The 19,284-nt window shown below is 42.5% G+C and overlaps 1 protein-coding gene across 6 annotated transcripts in view; it reads left to right on the top strand.

Moving 5' to 3' along the window:
- Rdl (Resistant to dieldrin) overlaps positions 1-19,284 on the top strand; it is a 133,444-nt gene that overhangs the window by 15,091 nt on the left and 99,069 nt on the right. Inside the window, exon 2 of one of the 6 annotated variants that reach the window (XM_089594078.1) lies at positions 9,958-9,966. The exons of the other annotated variants lie outside the window; for them this stretch is intronic. Within the exon in view, the coding sequence (XP_089450204.1) occupies positions 9,958-9,966 (9 nt within the window). The remainder of the gene's footprint in view (positions 1-9,957; positions 9,967-19,284) is intronic. 6 annotated transcript variants of the gene reach the window in all.

The following is a 19,284-nucleotide window of genomic DNA, read 5'->3' as shown; positions in this document are numbered from 1 at the left end:
TTAAGTGTAAAATTGATATAGAATTAGTTTTAGGATTTGATGTTACGTCACGAGATCTATGTATAACAATCACTAGTTTGTCTACATGAAATATGAGTATTTCTGATGTGTATGACATTTTAATCGAATATCACTAAGTATAGTATTACGATACCAATCAAAAACAACAAAATTGACCAAGGAACAAATTAAAAAAGCTTCCAAGTCCGACAATCATAAAAAAAATTGAAGTAAAAAAAAAATAGCATCTAACCGGCAACCAATGTATATGTATATTTATATCCCAGTAGGGGAGCTTACAAAGTTCCCCGCGGAGGCAGTCGAGCCTTTCGTTCTTATGCTCTCGCTGCCGCGTAGCCGGCTCTTTTTCTCGGAGGTCCCATTGATTTCTCAGGCCCATGTCAAGGCTGTGCACGCGAAAAGCTCGGCCACCACCCCTTGTCAGCCAACTTCGCTACCCACTCCCGAGCTCCTCCTTCTCTTTCTCTCCAGAGCTTCGCCCGCCTCTTTATTTATTTATTTCGCTTCGCAAATATAGAACTCATCTCGAGGATGTACTCGAAAGAAAAGATGGATGCTTGCGCTCTATAGGCCCTGATCTCTCTCGTGGACACAATACTGTGATGAATTACTTGTGGATATAAACTTTTTTTTTCTTCTTTTTTTGTACTTTTTTATTTTCGTATTTCTTACTCATCCAGTGATTGCAGCTGAAATTTGTATTTGTTAATAAAAAAAAAAAAAAAAAAAAAAAAAAAATAGAAGATTCATGAGCAAAGTTGGAAAAACCATGATTTTTTTTTTCTTTATTTTGCCCAGTCATGAAAACATCGTTGACATTCAGGATTGATTACCACTAAGGCATGGAACTAATTCGTGTGCCTAAAAATAAAACAACAGTACGATTACACAGCAAGCCCGGAATCCCGATTGAAAATGCCGAGCACCGATATTCACCCCGAAAAGGAAAAAGCTCGTCGTGAAGAAAAAAAAGAACGAAATCTCGCGCGTCATGTCCGCATGTACGATATATATGTATATATATATACACGCATCAAGCCTACATGTACACGTACACACACGTATCAGCGGGTAGCAGCAGCGCCGACGCGCCACAAATAATCAGTGGCTCCGCGTCGGCAGCGAAGCAGAAAACCTTGACACGCGGCGGCCGCAGCGGCAGCTGCCTATCGATCAACAGCGAGGCCGTCACCCTCTCCGTTGTAGCTACGATCATATACCAAACTCCCCCCCCCACCTTTTCCCGAGGCAAACACGCTTACATAAACACACGTAGACCTCGCAAGGGGAGGCTCCCTTGCATACACGCGCGCACGGCAGTGGCGCATAAAACTTTTAGACGCTCGAGTCTCAATGCCAGGCTCCGTGGATACTGCCGCACAGCTGATTGATGTATGGGCCTCGCGAAAAAGGTAAGGACGCAAAAATAGGGGGATGAATAAGTCATGGGCTCGCGTCGCCGGCCCAATGATAATTAAAAGAGATGTTGCGAGGCTGATACTACTGGCTGTAGTGAGATATATATATATATATATATTTTTTTTTTTTTCTTTACAACAGCACAACGGAGATTTTCCCTCACCTGCGACAGCTCTGATTCGGGTTTATGTTTCAATTACACGGGTATACGTGTCTGCGTTTTACTGCTCGGCTGCTCGTATACATGTGAGCGCGTTTTCGTTTCGCGACGCCAAGATGTGGGTGTATCTTATTCCCTAGGCCCGATTTATTTTTCACGAAATGTCAGGGACGACAACTAAATCCCGTGGACGGTGATTTATTTATCCGAGTCCTTGTTTTTTTGCGCGTGTGAATTTTAAATTTTCCAATATTTATACCCCGGCATGCGCCAAGGGAGGGTACTCTCGAGGACACTATTTTTCGGGACAACTAAATTGTCTCTCGTCGTCACTTTTACGATACAGTTTTTTAATCCGATCTCATTAGACATCTTTTTTTTCTTTTTTTTTCTTTTTTTTTTTTTTTTTTTTTTTTTTTTTTCTATAAAAGAAAAAATACTCCACGTGAAACCTCGCTACTCGCTGGAGCTGCTTGAAAAACTAATAAATAAATAGATTAAATTCTCCCGAGTGCAGTTGCAAAAGAAATTTACATGCACCCCCGAAATTCCAAGCCGGTGCCGCAGAGTAGAGAGGCCCAAACTGAATTAACCACGAGGCCAAAATGGCAGCGGTGACTCTCCCAAAACAAGTCACCTTGAATCATTTGGCAGTCTTTGCATAAAAAAATCAGCAGCTAAAGTCATTGGGGTGCATTCCTTGCGTCATCCCACGAGAGCAGTAAGAGGAGAGAGAGAGAGAGAGAGAGAGAGAGAGTGGCTTAAGACCACAAGATGCAAAGTGACAGAAGGATGTTACTTGGATGCCCGTAACATCCGTGTACGTAAGCTCTTGAGGACAGTAGTCACGGCAAATATACATTTAGGGCGACGTAGGCGTGTGTTGGATCATGATGTATATAATAAAAGAGCTTTCTAGGTCGCATTAAGGCAACACATTCCCGCAGGAGAGCTTGCAAGCTCACGAGGCGTAGGGGGAGAGCTTCGAATGAAGATGAAGGCAGATCTGTCCCGATAGATTTCGTACCAGGGCTGTTTTTTTTTTTTTTTTTTTTCTTTTCTTTTTTTTTCTTCCTACAGGCGTTGAGAGAAAATTTCAGTTTGTTTCCGTGACACCGTGGAAAATGGCGTAGACAGAGGTAGCGCGTGTGGCAGGTGACGCGTCTTCGGGAGATTCCCTCGCTGATTGATTGATGCCCTCACGCAAATACGGGCGGCCCGTATTGATTGATGAACCGAGGGCTCACGCGACGCCCTCGCGGAAGTCCACGGGATATAAGTTCCCTGCAAACGAGCCGGCTGTTACCACCGCGCCACCACTGCTGAACGTCACTCGTTCATTAAATTTCGATTTGTTTGGGCTGAATGTTATTCCGAAGGTGTACACATATACTTTTCAACGCGTAAAATAAAAAGAAAAAGAAAAAACAATCTATTTTATACAATAGCGCGAAAGTATATGCACGAGGTTATTAATTCACATCCGCCGACCGCGCGAATTATGCAAATACAGTCGTGCCCTGCGCGAGAATTTAAAAGTACAAGGGGGACCTCGACACCCTTGGCGTGTATTTTTCCCCGCGCTCCTGCATTTTATAATAGTCCAATTTTGGTGGCGCACTTAAAATTAACGCGTCGCTTTGCACGGGGCGAAGCGAGGCTGTTGCGGAGGGAAAAATGTACGATGGGGACGAAAAAAAAAAAACAACAACAGATCGCGTGATCGGTTCAATTTCACCGGTTGAATCAATAAGAGGAAAAAGGGTACGTGTAATGTGTGTTTGGAAGAGTGCGACTGACGTGTCAAGTGATCAAAGTGGTCTCCGCGTGCGCTAAACGTCTCCCTTGGCCTTTTAATGTTCACTCTGCCCTGTTGGAAATGTTTTTCCTTGATACCCTTTTTTTCGGCAGGAAAAGTCCTTACGAAGTTAATACTGTTGGTGTGCAAAACTTGTTCTCCAACGATGAGGTTTTACTGCAAATTACGGCCGTTTGCTCGAAACCGATAAAACCTCGTGTTGTCTCTAATGCGACCGCCACACACGTGTGGAGATAAAATGGAAGCGCAAACCGTAAAAAGCGGGGGAGAGGGGCTCTGAAAACCAAAGCCGTGATGAAACACTGCACGAGTGTGCCGTATACGCACGAGGCAACACGCTTTTAGCATACTAATGAGGCTCGCGTAATCAAATGGGCCGCGAGTATACGTGTATATTGCACCCACGCGTTATCGAAGAAGAAAGTAGTTTGAGGAAAATAAAATGGCTGGACCGACTGGGCTTGCATCATGCGCTTTTGCTAAAGTTAGAAACGAGGATTATTTTCGAAGTAATCAAAGCGTAGCTGAGTGATCAATTTCATGGAAACCACGTACCACTCGCTCTCCTCAATCACAACGAGACGTTAAACTTTTTCCGAGCATCCGTCACCTCGTAAGTGCATGCTTATCAGCACCTCGTACGCTAATCGCCCATTTGTTTCTGCACGAGTAAAGCACCCTGCTATCCATTACGAGGGGGAAAAAAAAGAAAAGAAAAAAAAATGGAGAAACACACGTGTAAACTTAATCTAAAGTGGCAAAGACAGGGACACCTATTCCATTTCACCCCCGTGGCAGCCCCAAACACACCTGCTGCCCGCCCCTACTACCGCGATCGTTATCTAAAAGCCTCGAGCGCACGCAAGCTCGGCTCCCTCTTTGTATCGTAAAAAAGTACCTTCTGCAGAAGAGCTAACTGGTATAAGCTATCGTCTTTTTCAGTGCCTGATTCATCGGACGCGGATGTATGTCGTTGTCACCTCGCGCGTCCCATCGTGTGTGCATATACAAAGCAACAAACACATATAACACACGTACCCTCGGAGAGCCTGGCCGAGCAATTTGCAGAGCAGCGGTATTAGCCCTGAAATATATTCCCGACTCACGCAGCGGTGGGCCAACCGTGGCTGGGTCTAGGTTAACTTGGAAGGGAGCATGTGTACGTAGATACCTTCGCCGTGGCTGGCTCACTTATATTCCGAGTGATGACCCGAATGAACGTGACGTAGGCCCGTACTCTCTGGCCTCGGCGATACTGCACTGTTTGTGCATGCACTTGCTCGCAATATCACTTCGATTTCTCGAGCAAGGCCGTGTTTACGGCTATCACACATACCCACACCTAAATATTTGTCTATCCAAGTGTACAGCTGAGTGGAGCATGTATTTCTCCGGTTTTGCGAATACCTTGTATGGGAAAGTTTTTCCGGGTTGTCGTTTTTTTTTGTTTTTCACTTTTATTGTCCGCAGTTTCTATAACACACTGCTGGTGTTTCGCCTTGAAACGATTTTCATAATAGATACAATAAGAATAAGATTCGTGATGATTTTGACCTTCGCGAAACCAGTGCGGCTTGCGTGTGCAATCGATTAACCTCGCTTGTTTGCTTGTTATTGAAATAAAGCGTTTTATTATTTATTCATTTATCGTTTTATATATTAGCACTGGGCATTAATTTTTTAAAAGGTAAATATGTATTTCAAGGTGCGAGTCATGGAGTTTTGGAGTGTAAAAACATACATAGTCAGTATAATGTTCAGTTGTCGTATGGTGAATTGAAAAATTTTTAAATAAGTAAATGTGTGATTTACCATCAAACATAACCGTAACATTGACTCGAACATTGATAAAACGTGGAAGTCACTGTCGATCGATGAGCAGGTATAAATAACTCGACAACCAAAAGTCCTCCAAGATCTTTTCAACAAAAGAACTACAGAGTTCAGAAATTAGTTATTGAGGTCACATCGGCTGATACCTTATTTTGGTTGGTAAATAATGTTTCATTATAAATTACCTTTATAATTTTACAGATTTGTTAATTAACGTTTGCATTTATAAATTGTTGCTTCGATGCCTCATTCAATTCACATTACGCATCAGTAAGCTATATAGCTTTATTGTTCTAATTATTGTAATGACATGGGCAATTATGTGGGCTCTGTGAATAAATTTTTATGTACTGTTGCAGTACGTACACCTGATTTTGATACTAAATTTTGCATGACATGAAGTTTCTATGGTAAATTATTAAAAATGGACTACGTTGCAAAAAAAGATATGCATGTATACCTTAATTTAACTCTTTTCATACACATGAGGAGTTTATTAATTGATTTTCAAATTGACACGATCGTGTGACATTACACTCAGTTTATAACTAAATCATGTACTTTACTCATTCATGAAAAGCTTTCATGAAGTATGCTAAGACTTTTAAAATCATTCCTCCATTACGGAGGATGACGGCAGTTGTACCAAGCGTGTTTCGATTATCTTCTCGAAAATTTGAAAAAATGTCTCGTGGAAAAAGTGGAGAGCGAGATAGGGTAATCTTGAAAGTTTCGCAATGTCGTGCGGTAGTATTTTAGATTTAAATTAAGATTCGTGCAATAACCCGTGAGTTCCGAGCAAGTCCGTAAGTAGTATTGTAATTGCTAGCATTTTTCGTTCCCGAAAAGCAAGCGAAACTTCTCGTTGCGTCGTTATCAAACTTTCATCAGTAGAATTAACTACTAACGGTCACACTCCCTTATTTATTTATTTTTTTTCTCTTTTAACTTCCTCAAAAAACTCTCTATTTCGAGTAACATTACCCAACAAAATAACCCTTTGGCAAAAAACAGGCCTAAAACCGTAATGCGCAGAAACAGGAACGGCAAAAAGCCTGTACTACTCACGAGCTGAGCCGAGCTCAAAATGCAAAACTGCGCATTCGGGAAAGTTAAACAATAAGCGTCTCAACAACTCCCTCGGCATGCGACACACACCGGACGATAACAACTTTTATTTATAAGCCATTCTTCTTCTTCCTCCTGACCCAATTTCTCAGAGGGCAAAAACAACTTTCCGCTTTAATCTGCCTCCGCTTCCCTCTATACACGCTCGCCGAATTTCTGCTCCCAACACAAGAATTACCATTAGCAACCTACGCCTCACTGCCCTGCTTGACTCTCTCTCTCTGCCTCTTTCTCTCTTGCGCTTTTCCCATCTGTGGTTATTAAATTGTCCTTTACACCAAAGCTACGTCTAATCAATGTTTCCATGGTCGGTGCAGGTATCCGGTCTTGGCCCGCCCGGGGTATAACATCTGCATTAAACTCGCCTACGTCATCGTTATCCCGCGTAGTAGTTTAAACTAGCTTGGCAAAATTTTCCAAAGGTAAGGGCGATTATCCCTTCGAATCTTTCCTATGCTACGCTACTCTCGCGCGAGAGGATCTAATTGCTCGCCATCGTTTGGTACGTATTCGAAGAGAATTTCGTTATTTCCTGCATGTGTGGTGGAGATAGTAGATGTATCAGATTGTAGTATATATCTGGTTTTTAAACCCGTTCTCCGATTACAGCTATTAACGTACAGGGTTTTAACGGTACCTTCGTCAAAGTGACTTAACAGGCTTAAAAAGATTTTATTTTTACTTAAATCTTCCTTGTGAATTTTACGGTTATCTTTTCGTTTTTCTACCAATTTTTTAATGTGATTCGTTCAACAAAGTGCCTTACAATGCAAGGAAGGAAAAAACATAATTATTCATGATAAAAAAGCTATTTCATTAAATAGTAAAAAAAAAGATTTTTTTCGGCTGACCATATTCGTATTATACTACTAAAAGTAATCAATTTGATGAGTACGTTTAACACTGTAATCTATGTTTCTGATTTCGGTCGTCTGTATCTCGTAATTATTTTAAAGATTTGGCGTACACTTAGTGCGTTTCATGATCACTAGACTTCTCTATCTAACAAATGTTACAAGGAAAATATTTTTATCCAATCGTCTGACCATATTCTCACCATTTACCAATCTTGCAAGAAATGAAATTTTTTGCTTGAACAAGTTTTATTACTGGACGTACTACTGTAATCAGGCATTTATGGTGGATATGAAACTTTTATCTGACCATACTTTTATTATTCTACTGAAACCAGCTACATATACAAAATAAAACGTTTAAGTCTGACTATACTTTTGCCATACTACTGATATTAATCATTCGTGTATATGGCAGTTCTACTGTCTGACGACACGCATATTTATACTACTCAAAAATACTATTTTGAACGGTCAGTAGGTATACAAGAAAGTAGTTTAATTACATTTTTTCAAAAAATATGAAAATACATCGCAACAGGTCAATGGGCATAACCACAATTTTGGATTATCCTGAACAGTGCCAAAAATAATCTAGCAAGTACAGAGAAACATATTTAAAGTAACTCGTTGTACACGGACAAAAAACAAACCAAGGGGAAATAAACGTTCATATAAATAAATAAAAAAGCAAAAAGGTTGTCTAATCAAAACAAGAAGCAACAGACATAGGACAAATTTTGTTTGTGTTGTTAATAAAAACAACAATTTAAAGTAAAAAAAAAAGAAAAAAAGAAATACTTTTACACTTAAAAAAAGAAATCAAGAAGTAAGGAAGAGAGTGGAGATAAGGTTAATAAGGATATAAATTTAGAGCAGAGGCTCAGGAACAAGACATAAAGAAGATTTAAAAAACGTATAAATTAGCTAAATAAATGTTAAGTAATATTTTAATACGTTCATACGTACAAAATATGTTAATGTGAACTTTGAGCTTGTCTTCCGAGGCTGTATTTATTTTTCTATCATTCTAACTGCCCTATGACGTCAGTTTGCCACGGAAATATCATCAAATCAAACCCAACGAAACCAAGTGATAGGTCACCATTATCGGAACAAAGCAAGTGACGACGAGCGAGCACTAGAGCCCAGAGGATCTGCAATCGAAAATTCTCAATGTTCTCGAAACAAACGCCCGACTCGTCCCATTATCGCGGAACCAAAGTTGAGCATTTACCGCGGAGTGCGCAATACAGGTACGGTTGAAATCGTCAATGTGAAACTTTCCGGGAGCGCCGTTTCAATAGACACCACATCAGCAGAAGACAATAAAAGCCTCAGCGCAATTTCATCGAAACAACCCGACTCGTGCCCCCAACCCCACCCTTTTAAACATCCATTGTACAGCTTACGTGTACACAGCGTTACCAGAAGGAAGCTCAGAGATGAGAGGGGGATTCCGGGGAATCCGGTCGCACGCGTGTGGTTTAAAGGGATCCCACTCGTGCGCGATTTGGTTTGCACTCACCAGCCACCCCTTTCCGGATTATTCGAAGCGCTCGCTGTAATTTTCGGGAAATTACCGACTGGACCTCTCTCTCTGCTCTGCGGGTTACGAGGTTGTTTAGCCTACAATAGCTTAATAGCTCCTGTCGAGCTGCAGACAAAAGGGACGGAGTCACTGCGGGATGAGCTCGAGTGAGTTTTGGAAATTTGTGTAATTGTATCAAATTGGAGTAATGCGTAGTTGTCACGACAATCGAATGGACTTTTTGGAGAGCAAAAGAGTCCACCTGATGTGAATATTTTCTTAGACAAATTCAAACGATTCACCCTCCGCCTAAATTCCCCAAGTCAATCGCTTGTGTGTATTTTCGGTGGATGTAAAGTAAAAGGGCAACGAAAACAACAATAGTCAACAATGCATATAAATCCTGAAAGTAATTTCTTACAATAGCGGAGCCGATAAGTTGTTGCGTCTCACTCTGAGTATCCCCGAGCCGAAACTTCCAATCGAGAGCAAAGTAATATTTCAGAAGGCTCAGACAGTGCAATTCGGAGGGCCGCTGTGAATTATGAAATCTCTCCGCTGGCCCTTCCGTGCGTCCTACATTGGGGAGCCGCGAGAAGCGAGATAGATAAAAGACCTCTCTTTTCCCTCTCGATTTCTATTTCGGGCTATCAGGTGAAAAAAAAAAAAATGTACCACTATCCGTTTTCCCGACTACGCAGCTAATCAACGCAACTCTCTGCCTTGTTTCCCTATCTACAATACACGCGTGGGAGGTATCGGTTATTAATGGTGGCAAAGCGTGGATGAGGAAAAATGGAGGGGGGGGGGGCGTTTTCTCGGTGCTAAGATTTTTCGAGGCTTCGTGCACAGCTCTTGATGTATCACTGGCACGTTGGAAATAATAAAGAGAGGGATCTTTTCTTTATCCAACGCGATAAAATGTAGGATACGGATGGCAGCTTTTTGTTACCGTAAATGGCTTGAGATGCGTGAGTGGTGGCATGGTTATTATAGTTTCATTTCGATCCATTTGTTTATCTGTACAATAATCTTCCTTCTACGTTAATTATACAGTTTTACAAGAATACAATTATACAGAAATAATTTAATAGCTAAATTCATAAAATGCTTTTTTTCAAGTTGAAACCCAAACTGTGATGCTCGATTTTCTTTTTGTTTCAGGTAAGTACCTTTCATACAAGTAGGTGAGGCAGCGAACGTGAGTAATGGTAAAAAATACAGATAAGCTTAAAAATCCTATAGATTCTTTGCCGCAATGCGCGTCAGCGATGGTCCTGATGCCACTTTAATGAGCTTTGATTTAGTAACGACACCTTTTATTTCCTACAAAAGCTATTCTGGTAAAATTTACGTACCTTCATACGTCACCCTGAATTCTTGGGAAAAAAAAGGAATCGAAAACAAGTTTAAAAAGCCTTGACCAAAGATATCTGCTAGAATCCCCGAAAGAAAATAACTCGTAGACGTATCCCCTCGCACTGTACCAGCCAGTCTCACAAACAGAGCCAGCGGTTCGGGAAAGATCGAATATCAGCTTCACGCCTCTGGACCTCCTTCCTTCCCTCTTATCCTCCCTGGGAAGGGGGGAAAAATACATACAGAAGACTCGGTCTCCCGAAAGCGCGAGAATATCCTGAAAAGCCATCGATGCGAGGGAGGGCTCAGGGTGCCCCTCGTCGTATTTTAAACTGCACTTAGAAGGGCATTCGTTGCAGCTGCGAGTGCATCCGACAGTAACGCCGGCCTAGGAGGCCAGTGGAGAAATTGGGGCTCCCCCGATCGAGCGGCACTACGCCACCCAAACCAAGAGTGGGAGCGAGAGGCCAGAGCTGAAGGGAATATAGAGCACACTCGAAGATTTATGGCGGAAGCGGAAGTATTTTCCCGCGAAATATCGTCCACGCTGTCCGGGTGCACTCATTTGGAAACATCGAACATCGCTACTCTTTTTTTTCTGTTTTTTTTTTTTTTTCTATTTTGTTTTTTTATTTTTACCGTACACCTACGGCTCTGGATGGAACTTTGCGAAGCGTGACGGACGAGGCTCGAGCGCCCAAAGAAGTTTTTTCGTCTCGATCGAATGGAAAATCGAGACTTCGGGTTACCACCCAAGAGGGAGGATGATCCATTGTGTATATTGTATACGTTCAGGCTCGTTGAAGCGGAAACATTTTGAAAGCCCCCAGAATCGTATACGCACGCAAGTAGTATAAACTGTATTTAGTCAGACGTGAGATATTTTTCCACTTTCGTAAGTACGCGTTTCAAAGGGCGAGACGGAGCTTGGAGTTGAATTAAATGTGAAAGCAATTAAATGTCCAAAGGGCTTTTATACTGCACCCCGTATACTTGGATTTGGGCCAGCTTTGCCAATTGCTGTCTCAAGCTTTGGAAAATAAGTTCTTTTAGCCGAGATAAAGTTTAAACAACAAAAAAGCAGTTAGCCTCGTTTCCCTTCAATCGATTCAAAAGAAACAAACGTATGTACACATTAGTCTACGATTTCTCGCTTCGCGTAACGCTTCGAAATAATTGACCCTCTTTTCGTAACATCGAAAAAAAAAAGGTTTTGTTGTTGAATAATTGCTTGAATTTTTTTCTCGTCACAATGTGGCAGTTACACGTATAACAAATCATAATAAGAGGAAGGGGGGAAATAGTTTCTAAACGACGCATTAAATTACACAGCAACCGACTTCGCACGTATACATACATATATATATATATATATATATATATATATATATATATATATATATATATATATATATATATATATACATATATATATATATATGTATATGAGCGAGCCAACGCCACAAACTACGAGCAAGAGATCCGAAACTCTCCGTGAGCAAAAATACAAGTCAGTCCTCCGTACACATAACGACAGTGGAGTGGGAAGAGTTACAACTCTCGAATCCCGAGAACAATGGATAGATCAACGCTTCTGCGGAGCAACGGTATATCTCTAGCCGTACGAAGTTAGCCCAAAGTTTTCGAGGGGCGCCCTGGAAGCGGTGGCTCATGTGTTTTGCCGCGCACGAACGTGCAACATGGACCACCACGAGCAGTAGCAATTAAGGCGCTCGACCCGACGCGCGTGCTCTCTTGTCCCCCTCGCCCTCTGGGCTCCACGCCGACCGCAAGCACACATAATCGCCAAGATGGCTGCGTGCACATGATACGCGTGTACATCCGAAAGGACTGTCTGGCTAGCTGGTTCGTTGCGTACTGATGAAGAGCAAATGCAAGACTCGGCTATTGTTGTCTTATTTCGAATCAATTAAACGTACGCTTTGTACAGGTGTTTTTTATCTTTGCGCTTTGTTTTTTTTTTGTCTCCCTTAGAGTAAATAATTAATCAAAGTATGATCCTCCGTGCGAGTAGTGCCAAGAGCACAGTTTGCCAAAGTACACCCACGTAACGAGAACCCCAGGCTGCAGTCTCTCGGTAAACACTAGTCCGTACTGCGCGACGTATCAGTTACATAAATCCCAAGTTCCTCTGTTCAATCATAAGTTTGAATATACGATCGCGCCCCCAGTGTGTGGCTCTCGGTGCACTGCTGTAGCAAATACGTGGAACTACTTCGTCGCACAGTGCCCCTCCTACAACGTGGGCCATTCGGGGTACTATGTTAATCACTTAACGTTACTGTAACGACAAAATCCAAAGTTCCTAAAACATAACTTGATCTTCCCTCCAATTTCATTATCCGCTAGGCAACCGATCCACATTGCGTATCTTGCGGGTTTTAATTTATTTCGTTTGAAAATAAAAACATCGTCTCCAAGCAAGAGCCAAGCCATGCAGCTCGAAATGGATGAGTCGGGCTGGACGTTCATCGTGTACAAGCGCGCACAAACGCACGGCAGGGGGGAGCTAATTTGCGTGGAGTGAGGATTGGGGGTGGAAGGTGGCACGTAATGCGGCCCGTCGTTAAACTCGCAATCGCGGAGGCCCTCCGAGCCAACTGTACTGTCACGCTGCCGTTGGGCGATAATACCACGAATGTAGGTACGCAGTAGTGGTAGTGGTTCGAACTGCAGAGGGACAGACGGGTGTCGTAGAGTTGGTGCACGGATGGAAGAGCGAGAATATGTTGCCGTGCGCGCTTGGCTTTGGGTGTATTTCGGGTGAGCTATTAGTCTCTTTGCGCTGCCGCGTCGTTTGTCTCTCGTACGCGAGAGTGTCAGATACGCCTGTGTGGCTCTCTCCCCCCGTGTTTTGTTGCGTTTTGACGATTAACCTGCATTGACGAGCATTGCTTTTTTTTTCATGTATCTAGGAGATACGTTTCTACGCCAAAAAACACTTGTATACCTTGACTAATTTATTTCAGTAGTACGGTGCGAATATGGTCAGCCAAACTTTTTTTTATTGCATTCAATCATTTTTTAATAGTAGTCTTAATAATAACAACAGTTTTTAATATTTTCTAACTTAATTTAAGTAAAAAGTACTATCCATAATGTAATTTATTATTATTGATGATAAAAGAACCTGGTTAATTAAAGTATTTCCTTTCTTTATTTCATTGGCTTGATATTATTACAGTATAGTAGTAACAGCAGTACCAACGGATTTCAGAAGCATGATCTGCTACAGTCAGAAAAAAAGTTTCATACTAATTTGGTTCATGTCTTCGTGGTGTAAGGGCCATTAAATTGCCTATTTTAAGTAGTATAACCCGAATATGGTCAGCCGAAAGAGATTCTTCGTTATTGACTATATTAAATGTATTCATAGTATCTGTAGTAATTTAGTATATGATTCAATTATAATGTAGAAAGTTACCAATATTATTGTAAAAGGAATAAGATGAGGTATTACATTTTATTGTTCCTGCAAATGATTGAAAAATCTCACTCAAAATTGTTTATCTTGTTCAAGCCCAAAACACTCTATGTGCATAGCGTAAAAAGTAACATAAACTATCTAAAGTACCGTGCTGGCTTAATACAAATTGTCTCCCCAACATAAAAAAAAGCCACAGAATCAACCAGTCCCTTATACAACTGATTTCAGCAAAGTGCTGAAAAACTTATTCCAAACGCCCCCCACCCCACATGCACACTCATAGAACTACGATAACTTTTGATCCGCTCGTAGATTAGAAAAGACCAATGTGGCCATCCGTATACACGTATGTGTACACTCAGGCGCTCCCGAAGAGCAGCTAAATCGCAGGAGCCCCCCAATCGAGGCGTTATATCCCAGTGTGTAATCACAGGCTGCTGGATGGCTGACTCCGCGGCTTTAGCCTTCCCCCTCACTCCACGCTCGCCACACACGTGCAACGGCAGATCCGATCATCCCCCCCGTGGCGAGCCAAGAAAGCCAACGGGTGGTGGGTAGGTATAGGCAGTGGCAGCTACGGCAAATCGAATTGCGCGCTACGTCCCACCGAGCACGTTCGGCCAACTCTCGCGGGGCCTTGCCACTGTAGATATACCGTTAATACACGAGGCTGGCTCCTACCCCCACTCGCTTGCTTCGCCCGATTATTTATGTAGTCACGTGTACCTATAACCGTATGAACGACGGTTGTTTGGAGGGTACGAACCGATGTAAGACGGATTCCGTGCCCACTGCTTCGTTATTCATATACGTACGTTCGGTTGTGGGGTGGGGGTGTATGTTTTTCGTGCTTTGGTTACAACGTATAGAAGGTGAAGGTAACGAGAGGTGGGTACTGCTTATGGTACGAGACACTGGAGGAATGAAGTAGGGATACCGTGAGATTTTATCCTTCAATGCGTGAAATCGTCCATACTCGAACTTTGAAGTCGTGCGTAGACGAGACAAGGATTTATCCAATGCATGTGCACGCGTGTTGAGTGCGTGTCCGCGCGTGTATGCAACATGGCAAAAGCCCTGGTATATATATATATATATATATATGCGTTGTATCGGCATCATCGGTTTTAGGTACTGTACTCGCGAATATATATATATATATATATACGTACAAGCAAGCACGCATTGCGCTAATTCCTGACGGCAAGCTGCTGTTAACGCAACCTAACTCCAGGGTAACCCTGACGGGCTCGAAGGGAAAGGGAGTGGCCAATCTGCCTTGTTATCCGAGTGCAGCTTGCGAGCCTGCTCCCAACCTTTTTCGGTGCCAACAACAGCTACCGATGCTCGGTGTTTGTCTATATAATTTTTACTTTTTTTTAAAAATACGGGTCATTTTTTCAAATTGAATTCATGACGTAGATACAAAATTTTAAATGCTTGAACTTAACTAAAGAGCATCGTTTGCGCCTACGCCTGAACTCGAGCAATAATCTTGAGTTTCGTGCAATGTATTTGTCGACGAAGTAGCAAACCAGTTAAAGTGTCGATCATGAAAGCATCAGGCAGATCTTGCACGTAAATTTAGCCCCGACAGGGTGAGCCCCGAGCAGTCCCTGCAACCCAACTTTTCTCGACAAAAGCTCCTCACACATAAAAGAAGCTCTCCTCCCCTTTTTCCTCGTATGATTCCGGAAGGACAGTGATTTGTCGCAAGTTTGCTCTAAAATTCCGCGGGCCACTTTCCAGGACAGAAAGGGAGAATGAGGATAAGAAGGAAGATGCACGAGCACCACTTTCCACGAAAAATGCTAATGGAGGGACGGGCCCCCCAACCCCCTTTGTAGAAGCTTTTTCAGCGTTTTATCGTTGCTATTATTATACGCACGCATGGAGGTACCTACTGACACATTTTTCATGCCAGCGAGATAGCCGAATTGCGGGACTCGAGGTTTTTTCATACGTGAGCTGCAGCTGCTCGTGTTTCGTGTACCTTGGACACTCTCGCGTGGCCAACGACAAATATATACACGTACATAAATAGGTATACATTGCACTTTTGTTATCAGTATTGTCACACGCGTGGGTGTATCGACTGTTATTTTGATGTAAGCTCGTTTGACATTTTACAATGTACAAAAATCATCCTACCTTCTCTCTCTTTGTTCCGAAAAATACGATATCCGTTATCGCAAAAGCCAGTGGTCTTATGGACACTCAAAATACAGTAAGCGCGTCAGCAGCGGGTAATGGAGAAAGAGGCCCCACCTCTTTGGTAGCATCAAACGAGCGAGCGCGCGCGTATTTTCGAAATCAATACGGGCCCCAGGCAGCCTCCAGCTCCTCGGTCTCCCTGTATAGGTGGGGTATATACATGTCGCGCACACCACGCGACGCCAACTCTGTTTGACCACTACCTCTGCCATCGCTATAGCTGGAGCACTCGTATTACGCCGTTTGTGTGTCCGTGAGTTCCAAGTGGATCGTCGCAGAGTCCCCTACGAGCCGTGCGTTTGTTTAAACTCTGGTACAGCCTTTGACTGGCTATGCCGGGATTGAGCTAATATCGAGATTTTTAATACGTGGCGCGAAAATCTACGCCCATGCTATTCATGGCTGGCTATATAAATCAAGTACTACCGGTCAATAGGTTCTTGGGTTTGAATCCTCCAGTTTTTACCATAAAGTTGTAAAATTGAAGATGTTTTATAAAAAAAAGAAGCAAAAGATGTACTCAATACACAAAGTCCATGCACGAGACATATTATACGTGTGCATTAAGATGAGCACTAAACAAAACTCGTGCATAGTTTATTTATTCAATATTACAAAGACTTTGGCTAAAGGTATTACATTGAAAACAACGGGCAATGTATACGGCAAGCATGTAAGCTAGATACCTTGTTTGGGTGTGTATGTGTGGGTGTATAAGCACGGTTGCTTGCCCAAACAAATTTATTAGCTTGCTCGGACGGACTCAAAGCAGCTAGGCGCCGAGTGTGCAAACACTCGACCAAAACGACCTCCATGACACGTCCAAGACGATTGTATAGGTGTATAGTGTACATTAGTAACACGGCCATTAATATATATTGTATATATATATATGTATATATACATACACGAGGTGTTGAACTTGCACGATTGGCAGATCGACGTCGAGCGTGAAGGTGTCTACAGGATACTGTGTACGTGTGTTTGTTTGCGCTCTGGGGGTGCGATGGATATGGTAGAGCGTCGTGGGACTTTACGACTGACTCGACGAAAGCGCAGCTCCCCGTTTCGTGTTGACGCGGCGAAAATGTACGTACTGTGAATTGATGTTGCAAGTGTTACACGTGAACAGCATCTGTTTGTGTTTCGCGAATTGACAGTTTTTTTTATTTTTTTTTTTTATTTTATTATTTGGAATTGATGATTTTACCGGGATCCCAAGTAAATTGGGAAAAAAAGTGTTGTAAACAGAAACAGGACTGACGAGGGGGAATTTATGCATTTCTATTTTTAAAGGAGCACTTGGCGATATTACTTTTCTGCCGTCGCTGTTGTTGTGCTACTTGGCGTTACTTCCAAGACGCTTCGAGTTTTAAAACATATTTTTCTCGCGACGCATCTAGCAACACTGAAACGAGGAAATGAAGAGCGCGACGGAATGCAGGTCCGATTGCTCTGTTATCTCGGTATTTTTCCACCCCTTCCCCCACCCTGTTTTCAGGACCTTATTTTCGTTATCGCTGTCGTCTTCTTTAGCTGCCTCCCGCTGGTTTAGTTCTCATACCTACTGCACCCGCGTGGTAACTCAATACAGGAAAGTCATACTCTTATCTGATAGCGACCTACGAGTTGTTTCGTTAAAGTGAATTTCTGTAACTTTCCACCACCAGCAATGCTGCGGAGACGTTTTCTTGATAAAAATGCAAATCTCCCAGGTACCCTGCGCTCGTCGGAAAATACATTTTTAAATTAAATTTTCCATCGATTGATACTAAGCGCCGCACCGGTGATTCATAACAAAAACACTGAGGTTCTTACAAGCGTGTATTGAATTACCCGGTATTGTTATACTTGATGGAAATTCATTTTGCATACCTGAGATTCACAGCGAAGAAAATGTCTTACATTCCTCGAAACATTGCCATCACTCGCCCACCGAAAGTACAACCCTGTGAAATCCAGTAGGTATCCGAACAGAGTATAACAACCCCCTCCCTCGGGCACGCGAGCTTCCTTCCGTTCTACCTAGCTCATTCCTCCGCGTATTAATTTACAATTCCATCCTTTTCTTGCAATGTTTTTTTTTTTTTTTTTTTTTTCGACTCCCACGTCTCACCTGTGCGTTGGTTCCGTCCGTTTTTTCTCGCAAAATAACCGCGAAGCATTTATCCGTACACGATACGCCAGAGCGCAGCTTTTGATTTACTGCTTATTTCTTCCCCCTCCCTCTCTCGTAATTTCCGCTAAATCATCCGCCTCGGCCCTTCTCCCGCACACCTAGCCATTCCATTCTCCTTTTTTTTTGTCCCTCCCTCGTGTGTTTCTATCCGTTTTTTTTTTTTTTTTTCGTATAAATCTCGTAGGCCCGTATTTTCGGCACAAGAACCCACCCCCGCGCGCGTATTGAAAACGCAGATTAGCAAAATTTATCAAGTGCGGATGTTACTGCCACCGGCGCTGTAGGTCTGATCAATGGCTCATCGTTTGCATATTAGTACATTGCCCGCGTGGTGCATTTTTTTCGGTGGGTTATAATTTTGCAGTTGCACTAGCTTCGGGATATGTGGCTCATCGACGATTAAGCGATCGCGTAATGCTTCAAGCGAACTGATGTTTTGACGAAACTGGAAATGCAATCTAGAAAATTTTTTCTGTTTTTTGATATAGTCTTGGATAGAATATTTTTTACGTTTGTCGGAGGGTAGCATGCTTGCATATATCTGTTGCCACCTTTACCACATTTCCATGGAAAAGTTCCTAAAGGAGCGCAGCTGCAAAGTTTCCCGGTGTGGTGTTTAACTTTACTCCTAAGGAGAAAGAGAAAGAGAACTGCATACATAGCTGGAAGTTCAATTGGAAGGGGGAGACAAATCCGGTGGAAAAACATTGACTCGGAGAATCATTATACGACGATCTTTCGGTCGCAAGACTTTGAATTACTGTTTCAAAACTCGAGCTCCCGCGAATAAGTGAGTTAATCGAAGCAAATACTGAAAGACCAAAAATTCCAATGGTATGGGAAAGCAGAGATTGCACCAAAAACATCGAGCACTGCTGTTACGTGATGAAATACCCTGGATTTTAATCACCGAACCCGCAGTTGTCGTCACCCGAGCTCCAGCAGAAGAATATATTTAATCAGCCATTCAACTTTGTTCGCTCGCTCTCGCAGTCGTCTTTTCCCCAACTGCGTGAGTGCATTTGTGAAGACGCGAAGAGAAAAAACTCCCCTTCACTGCTGTTCTTCTGTTTTTTGTCTTTTGTTTGGACGCATACAAACTTACGAAGGTTTGCACTCCCTGGGTAAAAACAAATAATTTTCGTTCACGCAACCTATTTTTACTCGTCCTACTCCATAAGTATACACGCTGGGGTCGCTTTTTCACCTCGAGTACGTTTGCATGTGTATAACGTATACTTACAGAACCATATAAAACTACAACAGCGCATACGGTTCACCCCATCTGGGGATTCCGAACGAAGGGACTGCTCTTGGAT

The sequence above is a fragment of the Copidosoma floridanum genome, unplaced genomic scaffold, assembly GCF_036245765.1.
Source record: "Copidosoma floridanum isolate Cflo_tuat_1 unplaced genomic scaffold, Cflo_Japanese_pri ptg000020l, whole genome shotgun sequence".
Classification (NCBI taxonomy): Eukaryota; Metazoa; Arthropoda; class Insecta; order Hymenoptera; family Encyrtidae; genus Copidosoma; species Copidosoma floridanum.
Note: the sequence above shows the minus strand (reverse complement) of the source record. Positions and strands in the feature narration are given on the sequence as shown.